This window comes from Crocodylus siamensis, chromosome 2 (assembly GCF_052110815.1).
Source record: "Crocodylus siamensis isolate JL-2025a chromosome 2, ASM5211081v1, whole genome shotgun sequence".
Lineage (NCBI taxonomy): Eukaryota > Metazoa > Chordata > Crocodylia > Crocodylidae > Crocodylus > Crocodylus siamensis.
Window position 1 is genome coordinate 56,049,072 of NC_143396.1, and position 12,035 is coordinate 56,061,106.

At 46.0% G+C, this 12,035-nt stretch overlaps 1 protein-coding gene across 9 annotated transcripts in view; it reads left to right on the forward strand.

Moving 5' to 3' along the window:
- The first annotated feature begins 3,663 nt into the window (after positions 1–3,663).
- Positions 3,664–12,035, forward strand: part of FIP1L1 (factor interacting with PAPOLA and CPSF1) — a 77,420-nt gene continuing 69,048 nt past the window's right edge. For 2 of the 9 annotated variants that reach the window (XM_090035927.1, XM_090035929.1), the window contains exons 1-3: positions 3,664–4,123; positions 5,292–5,331; positions 11,278–11,335. In XM_090035927.1, the coding sequence (XP_089892053.1) occupies positions 3,997–4,123; positions 5,292–5,331; positions 11,278–11,335 (225 nt within the window). In that variant the 5' untranslated portion in view covers positions 3,664–3,996. The remainder of the gene's footprint in view (positions 4,124–5,291; positions 5,332–11,277; positions 11,336–12,035) is intronic. The other 7 variants (XM_090035926.1, XM_090035933.1, XM_090035931.1 and 4 more) reach the window with 7 other exon arrangements.

A 12,035-nucleotide genomic window follows, 5' to 3' on the forward strand; every position in this document is an offset into this window, starting at 1 on the left:
ACGGTGCTGGCCCTGGGCCCTGCTGTTCTGCGGGGTGGGGGGAGGCACATGCCTGGGGGGGGCTCTTTGCTAGCCTGAATTTAACACCTTCAAGTGGTTTTAAACACTGGTTTTGCCACTCAAAGGAATGCTACTTTAGGCCTGGATTTTCTCTGATCTGCACGGTACCCAGTGCTTGTTCCGTTCAGGGGCGGCCACTTCCCACGGGTTGCAGTCCTCCAGTATCCCAGGATCTATCACGCCCCCCCACCCCCACCATCGAGTAGGGATAGAAGCCTGTTCCTGCTCACCAAACCCCACGTGGCAACTGACAGCCACAGCTTCTAGTCCTACCCCTGCTTGCCAGGCTTCTCTTGCCATGGCACAGCTGTTCAAGCCTGTGGGTTAAGATCAAGTGTAGTTACAACCACCTTGAAGTGTGTAGTACAGACCTGTCCAATACGCTGCTGACAGGACCCCCTTCAGGAGGCTACTATAGCCTCCCAATGGGAGGATCTCAGCTATATGCCTATTTTCTGTAAATGGGAGATTTTTCCCTAGCTTGTTCCTTTGGCCTTTGGACTAAGGGCAAGCAGGACTCAGGGGCATCCCAACTCCAAGATCTCCAGGCTTGGGCCCTAATACGTAGGATGCTTGCCATGGATTTGGGAGCATCTGAAGCCCCAGGCTGAAGAGTCTGGGAAGGAGGTTACTTGCCAATGGTAGTACTATGCAGATTTCAACAACTGAGTTCTTCTCAGGCAACAGAATTCATAACTGATTTGCTGATGTGCTGCCTATGGAGCCACAGGATTCAGAACTGATTTGGCTAATTTGGCCCAAGACGCAATTAAAAAAAAAAGTGGGGGACAGCCAGAGGTTTCTAGACTAATGGTACAACTGCTCCAGACTCCAAGGTAGCACTAACACCTTGGAGTCATCAATATGTATGTAGCTCACAGGGTAAAGTGTAAAAAAAATTCTCAGTTTTTTTTTTGTTTTAAGGATAGGAATGATATATCTATACTAGCTGGGTTCTCAGCTATAAAGAACACCTGTTGCAAAGTTCAGGCTCTGCAAAATGGCTTATTCCATGGGTGAATGGTGCCACCTTAGTCAGGGGGGTACATGCCTCCCCAGTGACCAGTCAGCGACTGGGGGTGGGGGTTCTCGCTGCAGCAGAGCTTATCAACCAGTGAGCAGCTGCGCTGCTCCTGAAAGTGGCCACAGCCTACATCCGGCACTCCCATTCCCTGGCCAGCACTTGGAGGCAGGGCACTGGTGCTCCCACCTGTCCCCCTTCCCCCCCCCCCATCACCTAAGCACAGAGCGTGGCCAGTCAGGGGATGCACGAGCACCCCCTATACCTTGCCACTGGCTTCTCATGCAGTAGTTAGGAGTTTGCAAAAATAATGTTACTCAGGCTGCTTTTTTTGCCATCAGTTCTAGAGTTGCTTATTGGCTTCAAATAATTTATTCCAAACCAGGAATAAAGTTGAATACATTTATAGAAATCTGAAAAAGTGTTCAAAATGGTGAAATGGGAAAATTTTTAGTTGACAAAAAATTATTTGGCTTAGTCGTAAGCAAAGTTTCTACAAAAGCCTGAAATAAATTAGGTCTGAGGTTGCTGACACATCCTGTGGAGCTGGAGCGCTTTACTTGTTCCCAGCACAGAGGCCAGGGAGCCGGGAGCGGTGCTCACACCATTTTCCCTAGTTCCCCCAGTCCCCAGCTGTGGCATGGCATGGGTTCCACTCCCAGCCAATGGGGAGCCGTCCCAAGGCCAGGCAACTTCCAGCTGTGCCTCCACTGCAGTGGGGGAGTGGGGGTTGGGAGAAGTGGTAGCAGTATGGGCATAGCTCCTAGCTTCTTGGCTGGAGTACAGGGAAAAGCCCCGCACCTTTGACACATTGCCAAAGACACCTAAACCACATTGGACTGGAACTGGGTTGTTCTAGCTTGTGGCTTGTAAAACATTACTAGCCTCTGCCCTACACCAATGTCAGTGCCTCAAATCCAGGACACACTTCAGAAAAAAAATCGTAGTAAAAATATAGTTTTGTTACATTGGTGCCTGTCTTCTTCCATTCTAGGGAAGCCACTTGCTATAGGCAAGCAAGCTTTCCAGTTGCCTGGTGAGGAAGTAGTGTAATAGCACCTACTGCAAGCAACTTCTTAGGGATACCTACTTGTCTACCTTCCCTGGATACTGGTATAACTTACATCTGTGCACAAAAACAATGTGCATCACCCTGATGAAAATGCATTGCATGTCCAACTTACAGGCTTACTGTAAAATAAAAACCTTATTTTTTAAATTAGTATATTTCTAGTTTCATGTCCCCAGTTTACCTTTGAATTCCCTCAGGATTTGTAAGGTTACCATAACTAAAACATTCTTAAGCTGATGTGTTTTCACCTGTCCCTGTTTGAAAGTCCACATAGACCAAAAAAATAAAAACATCTAACTGACTGACTACACAGGGGAAAGAGTGATTGAACACATGCACTAAATGCCCAATTCTAAGGCACACTGCACAAGTGAATTTGTCTCACATGAAGCACTGATAGTCAAAGCATGGTCAAATGTATCAAGTAAAAACTGGGGGTGGAGGAGAAAACCCCCTGACCCTCAGTTTAAAGTACTTTAAATGTGTATATTCTTATTGTATGGGAAACCATAGCCTCAGTATTTTGTAACACGAAACCACCTTTCCTCATTTTGACTGCATAATAAAATGGAATTACTGCATGCTGTGAAAATTATCTAGTTCCAGTACATGGTTGGATCATTAACAAAAATGTACAATCTAGACTCATTGCAGGATTTTTTTGTCAGACAAGGCAAAGTTCATTCAAGACTACAGACATGCCAACTATGAAGCTTTAAAATGAGGTTGATTCTGCAAGTGATTCATAGAACAAGCTCCCACACTGCAGCGAGCTTGATGGGTGACAGCTTCTATTTTAGTATTTGCTGGGGTCCCAGATGACAAAAACCTCCACTGCCATTTTGCTTATACTTACAAGCAAAGCAAAGTTTCTCTATAGTTGCCGACGCTTACAATTTTATAGTGCAGCATTTCTCAACCCAGTGGCTCGCAACCCAAAAGTGGGTCACAAGAATGTATGAAAGGGATGTGAACAACCTTTAAAAATGGATTCTCCCTTAAAGGAGAAAAACATGGGAAACTGCAGATTTTCCCTTAAAGGCTGGCAGAGCTTCTTGGGGCTGCCCCACACACTGGGGGGGGGGGGTGATGCCTAGGAGTGAGGGGCACTAGGCCAGGACTGGCCGTTGTTGTTTACAAATGAGTCCTGGTACAAAAAAAGTTGAAACTCCTGTTAAAGTGCATTTTGCCACTCAAGATGGCCACTGCTTTCCTTCCCCACTTAGACATGAAAGTAAGGACTTCCACCGACAAAAACAGCTGCTACTTCTCACTGCTTTTTCAAAGGACAGAGGCTGGAGGATGACCCCACTCCTGGTTGGGAGAGCGAAGAAACTTGGAAGAGGGGGATGTGGAGAGCAGAAGGGACAAGGGGTGGGGGGCAGCAAAGGAGAAGGTGCGGTTGTTGAAAAGGAAATGAAAGCGAAGCAGAGGGAGCCCGGAACAGGGGCTGCAGGGCAGCGGTCCTCAGCCCAACGGCGGAGGCACCCGGGCTCTAGCTGCGCTTCCTGGTGCCTGCCCGCCCGTTATGGGCGGCTTCAGCATCATCTGAGCTGGGCCCGGGGCGCCCGCAGGCTCTCTCCCGCCTTGAACCGGGGTGGGGGCGCCCCGCTCCGGCTCCGCCTGAGTCCGCTGCCGAGCCGGGCCGCGCGGCTGAGGGGAGGGGGCAGAGGGAGGCCGGGCTAAGCGCCCAGGTGCCCGGCGGGCCGCGCCCACGCCCGCAGGCCGAGGCCTTGGCCGGGCCGGGCCGGGCGCTTTCCTGCGCGTCAGTCAGTGAGGCGGCGACGGCGGCTGGGGGAGGGGAGCCGAGCCGAGCCGGGCCGGGCGCTGCAGCGGCGCGGCCATGTCGGCGGGCGAGGTGGAAAGGCTGCCGGCCGAGCTGGGCGGCGGTGGCGGCGGCGGCGGCGACGGTGGCGGCAGCGGCAGTGGCAGTGGCGGCGGGGACGAGGAGGAGGAGTGGCTGTATGGCGGTACGGACTTTCCCTCCCCCAGGTCCCAGGCAGGCCGTGGCCTGGGCCGCAGCAGGCCCCGCCGGAGGAGGCCGCGCGCCGGGAGCTGCTCGCCAGCGCCAGGCAGGAAAGACCGGCGGCGGCGCCCCCTCCCCACGCTGCCCAGTCCCCTCCTCCGACCCAGCCTCCCGCGGGCCCCGGCGCCCCTGCTCCCCCCCACCCGGGCCCGCGCCCGCACCTGCCGCTGGTCTGGGCGGAGGCGGGCACGTGGCTTGGCAGGGGCTACTTCACCCCGGGGCCGGGGTCGCTCCCTTCTTCCCTCCTCGACCCAGAGCAGCTGGGACAGCCCCCCCGGGGGCCGCCCAGACTCTCCCGGCCTCCCCGTGCGCTGCTTGGGCTGTGCGAAATGGCTCCTTTCTCCTAGGCCATGCACGCTAGTTGCAAGTCAGCAGCTGCCCTAATTGTGCGCCCCCCGTGTAAATACAGGTGCTGGAGCTGGCCAGGGACGGATCCCGGTGTCTATCTCCCACTCCCATCTTCTCTCCAAAGCCTGTCCCCTTGCAAAGAGCTGTGAGATGTCTTAGGCCCTCGGGCCACAGGACTGGAACCCAAACACTCCACTGTTGCTTTTTTCACACAGTTTGAATAAGAAGAAATGGTATAAAGAAGGTTGAACATGGTTTAAAATCTGTCAAGCGCTGGGTCACTTGCCTGCACATGAGGGTGCTGTGTGGCTCCAAACCCCTGTACTGCAGGGGTCTGTCCCTATGGACCTCTGTTGGCTTCCAGAGGGCTCCTTGCAAGCGCTGGCAGCCACATCCAGATATGTTACTTAATGGTGCACCAAAGGGGGACAAAGGAGGTACCTATTGAGCACTGGAGTTAGGGATACAGCCTCTGACTTGTAGCCTCCAGCATTTACGGTCTAGGAAGCTCTAAGTGAGGAAGAGTGGAAAAAAGTCCTGGTCATACGCGGTTCACTCACCCTTTTGGCATCCACTCCCTGTCACTGGGTGACACAGGATACCTATGGTCTCCTGCGGTAAATGGCAATTTTTATGTTTTTACGAGATTGCTTAGCGCACAGTCATTTGATACAGACCCTTGTTTTCAACCCCATATAGTTTCTTGCAAGTTGTATTTTTTTCAGACGTGGATCTTACATATTGTATATATTTTTTTTTCATAGATGAAAATGAAGTGGAGAGACCAGAAGAAGAAAAGGCCAGGTGAGCATGAGAACTGTGAACATGGAAACAGATGTGTAAGAATGATGCTTGTTTCAAATTCACACTTAGTTCTTGTGAAATTTCAGCCACTTGAATGTCTAACGCTGGTGTGTTAGAACTTTTCCTTTGCATAATTTACACAATCTGCTGTCTGATGACCCTTTTAACTAAATGGTTTTACTGAAAAAATTGTGACAGATGACTGGGCATTACTGTGAAAGTTCATTTTTATTTGTTTTTAATTGCAGAGAAAACTCTGTGGAATGGATCAACATATAGAATCATGGGTCTGAAAAGGACATCAGGGTTTATCTGGTCCAATCCCCTGCACAAATGCAGCAGGTGCTCTAAACATTCCCAGAAAAAAGCTTATTCAGTCTCTTCTTGAAAACTTCCAATGAAGGAGATTCCAGTTTTCTTGGCAACTTGTTTCATTGCCCATTGTTCTCATAGTTAAGAATCTTTTTCAAAGGTTTAATATGTCTTACTGGAGTTTAAAACCCATTTCTACATTATTGATATTACTTTATTGTTTAGGAGTCCCAGTCATGGGTTAGGACCCTACAATGCCTGGCACTGTAAAAGCATAGAATACAAAGACAGTCTTGCTCCAAGCAGCTTACACCGTGAGCAGTAGGAAAGATAGAGGAAGATGGGGAAGCACTAGAAAACAGTGAAACAAGGTCAATCATTTTGTTAAGCTGTAGAAATAGTTTATTTTCAGCATGCCGTTACCAGCTCTTTTGGTAAACATTACAGTAAAGGAGAGTTATAAGATTGGATATGAAGGGCAATGAGATGGTTTTTTGGTTGTGCCCCTTGTGGAAGAAATCAAACTTCACATTGTGGTTGAATCAGAACTGACAGGGCCAGCTTTTCTTTATTGAGGGCTATACTGTGATCACAGGGAGAATTCCACACAGCAAGGGGAATCACTCACTTGTCTGTTTCAAAGGAATCCTCTTCCTCCCTAAGTTTCTAAGCATTTTTATACTTAAGACAGATAAAGAGAAAAAAAATACGACCTTGAAGAAACTAAAACAAACTAACTTAATTGGACACCTGTGCACAGAGTAATAATGTAGGAATTTTTTTTTATCTCAAAACATATAACTGAAATAAGCAGTATTAGCATTTCTGGTCTCTGTCTGTTTTTCTAGTCAAAAAGGCCAAAAGCCTGACTAAATTCCCTTTAACACCCTGCAAGGCACAAGGAGCATCATGGCAAAAAGTATGAAGGTGCTTGCTTGAAAATCTTCAGAAGTAAGTGCCAGAGGTTGACATCATGGACTCATTGGAGATAGGAGTTAGCCTTTCAGTGTTGAATGAGAAATGATAGGATAGGGTTAGGCTGTAAAGATGAGCCAACATTTTTGAAGAGTTGATGAAGGGGGAGCCAGTAGAGAGAGGTGACCTGGTCAAGAGAATTAATTGGGACAGGGGTGTAAAACTCATCTGGCCTTGCTTGCTAGATCAGTGGTTCATAAGTCAGATGAATGGTGAGAGGCAAATCCCACAAGTCAGATCCTGCCATGCTCCTGTGCTCCCTCCCCACCCTCATTCTGAATCAGCATGTGCAGCACCTGCTCTGGCCAGTCTGGGACTGCTCATTGTGCCCATGTGGAGCTTGTTTAGGATGCACACCAAATGTGGTACCCACTCCAGCCAGTCTGAGACCCACAATGCAGCCGGTGCCTTCCCCAGAGCACAGCATAGTTCCCAGATTGGCTAAAGCAGTCATCATGTGCTGAACATGTCCTGCATGCAGGGCCAGTCTGGTGCATGCAGCATGTCAGTCAACACCAGAGCCAGGTCACTACTGGGGCCAAATCTGACCCATGCTCCTGAACTATGAAAATTATCAACATGTTAAGTTTGGATATTTCTGGGGCTAGAGATTATTTTTGTTGTACTCAAAGAGAAGACTACGTATAATCAAGATGTGGGAGGATGAGAGCCTTGAAAATAATTTTAGCTGCATAGAAAAATAGTAAAGGTGCTATCATAGAGCTATTATGCATAAAGAAGCTGCAAGACTTGGGTCCCTGGCATATGTCCACTTAAACATGTGCTGAGACCTGAAGAATTTTGTCCTGCATCCCCAAAACCATGTGTCCTGTCATGTCAGATGTTCAGGATCTGCCATGGAAGGACACGTGATTTTTGGGATCTGGGATAAAATTCTTCTGATCCTATTGTGTACCCAGGGCCTTTAAGGCCACTCAGCACTGCCTGACATTAGGGACTTCTCTGGGTTGCATGGACAACTTCAAATGTCCCAGCATGCAGAAGCCAATGGGTACCCCCATGGTTGCAAATTTAAAGCCAGTTGTGAAATCTGACATAGAACTGCATGGTGCAGCTTTAAATGTCCCGTGTCTAAGGAGACAGTGGGATAACTGCATTCTATTAAGCTTAAAGTCCTACCATGCAGCCCAGGATTGGGTTGCATTGTGCAGCCTTACCATGCCACAAATTCATGTGAAGTACAATATAAACCAGCCCTGGGATGTTCAGTGTTACATGTGGAACATCTTTGTGGGTGCTAGGCTGCTTTACAGTATGATAAATTGTTTGAACATGTGGTTTGTTACAGTATCACTTGATTAACACCTTAATTGTGCAATAAGTGCAGCATCTGTTTGGGGCCTTAAACATTGCATGGATGTGAGGGTGCAGAGAGGGTTTTTATTTGAAGATGTGTCTGAGGTTGCAACTCAAAGTAACAGACATTGTGGTGATGGTGTCCACACTGATAGAAAATGAAGGCCAAAGTAAACAGTTCTGTATGGCTGGTAGGGCGTGGCTGCACTGGCCACAGCAGCAGTGAGCGGGGAGTTCTTGCAGACACCACTGGCACTGTTGAGGTAGGAGTGGGGTAGTGAGTGCCAACCGGCAGTCAGTGACCACCGGCAGTCACCACAGGCAGTGGGAGCCAAGGGCGGGCAGGGACTGGCAGCAGCGGGGTGGCAAGCGATGACTGCCCGCAGGCGCTGCCAAACAGTGTCGGTGGCACCTTTTTGCAGGGGTTGCACATGCACCCCCTACACATTGCCCCTGGTGAAGTGAACATATCACTCAGTTTTCCGTGTGTGCGGCTACATTTTCAGTGCAGGTAAATACCTGTGCCGTGAGCAAATAAAAGGCATGAGAATGATAAATACGGTATTAAAAAGTAATTTAAAAATTAGCCTACAGCTATCCATTTTTATCAGTTTTTGTTGGTGTTTTTTCTTCATTTGATATTCATTAGCTTGTTCCTAAAATGAGATTTGACATCTTTTAAAGGTAACTTTCACATCTTAGACCCTCAGTATAATTATCTAGTGTATTAATCTTGCTGCTATTGATTTTACTTCCACAAATCATCCAGACAAGGGTTTCACAAGCTAATTTGGTTAAAAACTTGATCAGTTTTATGGAAGAGAGTTTTCTTGCAATAGTAGAGGACTGAACTTTCTGACTCAGGAGACAGAGACTCTTGTGACAAAGTTGTATATTCCTAACTGCATTAAAGGATTAATTTCGTTAGGGTTGGATACAGTTTTTGAAAGGAAAAGCTGAAAGAATTCTCTGATATGGATTTAACTTTTGTGCAATGAAAAAAATATCTTTGTGCTCATTGAAACTGATTTCTGTGGCAAATACATTTTGTGTTTAGTTATTAAAGATTGCTAGACTAGTTGCCTGTCATATTTGTAGATGATTCAGGCTTTGTAGTAAAGTAATGATTAAAATCACAACAGATATTTTATTCTCTTAATGTATGTTAGCTGCATGGCAATTAAAATCATCATCTGCTATAAGAGGTGAGACAGTTTACAGTAGCTACCAGTCAGCAGTACACCAAAAGGCTAATTGAAGTCTCTTAAGAGCTGTTTCAGAAGAAGCCATAGACTGACTGGCGGCATCTACATGAGTGGTGGACTGAACAATCATTTAGTACTTGCTTAACCAAGTACTAAATTACTGTGCAGTGACCAGTGTTACTGCGCAGTACCATCCCTGCATGGTTATGTTTAGACTAGCCAATTGCCTGTTAAGAATGACTTGTGGGGGCGGGGGGGGGGAGCTGGGATGGAGTGCTACTATCTAACACCCCATGCTGCCACTATTCTGTCTCTTGCAGGGAGCGGGGTGGGGGAGCCGAGGCCACCCCTGCTGGCCCCGGCTCCCCCACCCTCTGTCCGGTCCTCAGCACAGCTTCAGAATCATGGCGGTGCTCCCCAACATTCTTGGAGCACTCTGATTGGCTGTTTCCATCAGCCAATCAAAGTGTGAATAAAGCGTTATGGACAGACGGGCAGACTTGGGCTTTTTTAGATGCTGCTGTGCAGTAACAACGAGGTACTGCACAGTAGCGTTGCTGTCACGGTTTGTGCCTGGAATCACTACTGCACCATGGCTTTTCTTGGTAACATGCCCTCTGTGTAACAAATTATTCTCTCGCCCTAGAATGGCTTCCATCAAGTCATGGACGAGACACTGTGGAGAAGGTTACTAATACTGTAACAGGTTACTAATACTGTAACAGATCTGTTCTTGAGTTTCTAGCACCATTCATAAGCATTAAACTGGATGATTTACTTAAATGCCATTAGCTAGTCCAGGGATGGGTGATTATTTCGGGAGGAGGGTCGCTTACTGAGTTTTGACAAGCCATCAAGGGCTGCATAACAGGCAGCCAGGGGCAGATACTCATTTTCTAAATCTTTTAGGGGCCCCACGTGCCAGATAGAATGGCCTGGCAGGCCGCATCCAGCTCACAGGCCGCATTTTGCCCACTCCTGAGCTAATCTCTCATTTTGGTGGGCAGTAATGTGAAATGCTTAGGTCTGAATACCTGGATTAAGTTCGGTCCTGATTACAAACTGGTGCAGCTTTTATTGAAACTAGTGGAAGTTAGGACTGAATTTGTATTCCAGTATCTAGCTGTTCATCCAAGGAGAAGATGAGATTATGGAACGTAGTTTTAAGGGGCCTTTATATAATGACAGTCTCTCTTTCAGCTATCAAATGCATGTTGATCTTACAGTGTTTATGAAGCAACAGTGTCAATACAGCTTTGGAAAATAGGTTGAGTAACTGAAATATTTCCTGTATTAGAAGCAGTAGTATAAAGTATTGGCTAGTCAGTGGTTTAATTTCTTTTATTAATTTCATAGTGTCTTAATAACTTAAAACAATTTGTTTTAAAACTGGTAAACTTTACACGTCAGTTTACAGCAGTTTTAAAGACTAAATAAATGTTTTGTCTAAAATAACTAATACTGCTTCACTGGATAGAAGGATGATTTGATTAAGTCTTGGGAATTTAAAGATAATCTTTTATCAGTGTAAACGGAAGACGTATCTAGCTTGAAAAATTCTGTCCTTGCCTATTGGGTGCTTTTAATTGGATTGGCTCAAGAGCCTCTCTAATAAAAGTGCCTGGAGCCTCTCGTGTATCAGTATCCTCATGCTTAGAAATGGTGGTGAGAGTGCTTTAGTTAAATCACCACCACTGCCATTTTTAAGCATGGGGATGCTGATGCATGAGACTCTGGAATCTGTTGAAACATGGGAATTACCACGTTCCAGCAGACTCAATTAATCGAGTAATTAGAGCATGTCAGAGCAGTCTTGCTACTCATGTATAGGTGCCTAGAAGCCCCAGTCCTGTTCCCATTCTACTTGATAGAAAAGCTCTGTTTGGCTTCAGTAGGAGCAGGATGCAAACATGATGCTACTTGTAAATCCTCATTAGGCATCTAATTAACAGAGTTTGTCTCACCTTAGAATACTGTTCAGGTGATATTAGGTGATCACATAGAAATCCCTTAATTGGCAGGTACATAAAAAACAGCTGAGTGCTTGGTTATGTTTCAAAATGCTGCATCATCAATGCTCTTTCACTGTTAATGTAAAGACATACATGAGTAACTAGTTTACATTTTCTATTTTAAGTGCTCCAACTCCTTCTGGAAAAGAAGAGGAAACTGCTGAAAACGGTGTAGTGAAAACGGTAATTTTAAATACATATTACAAATTATTGGGCAATCTGTTTTGCTTCACTTGGGATAACAATAACTTAATTGATGAAAAGCTTTAGTTTAGTGACTTATTTTACACTTTTGCTTACTATTTTGTCAATAGCTTACTATTTTTCATTTGTTTACTAATTTTACTTTTGGTTTCACCTAATAAGAATCAGAACCTGCTCTTACCATATTTCTTGCATTATTGGACACTTTCTTTTTAGCAGCTGCTTTTTTGGGAAAAGGCATATGTTGAAGGCTAGAAACATGGTAATTCAGGAACTGCAGAACTTAAAAGCCTGACTTCTACAATATATGCATGTAGGGCACCTAATCGTATCAGAATCGTGCCAGATTACTTTGTATAATCTTTCCCAGAAGACTCTTAATAATACTAAAAGCATGACCTGTATTTTTATGGAAGTTCCACAGATTCATTTTTGGAGACTTTATCTTTTAAAATGGGTCTTAACGATAGCTAAGTAGTGTTTTAAAATGTTCTGTGGTTGTAAGGTGAAAAATAACATGTAAGCACTAAAAGCTTTGTGGCTGTTTCTCACTGTCAGTAGGTGGTATTCTTAATATTTTTTGGATACAGAGAGGTAACTAGCTACTATTTGAAATTGGAGCATTAATGCTGACATTCAGTATTTAATTTCTGATGCTTTCTGCCCCTTGCCCTTCCAG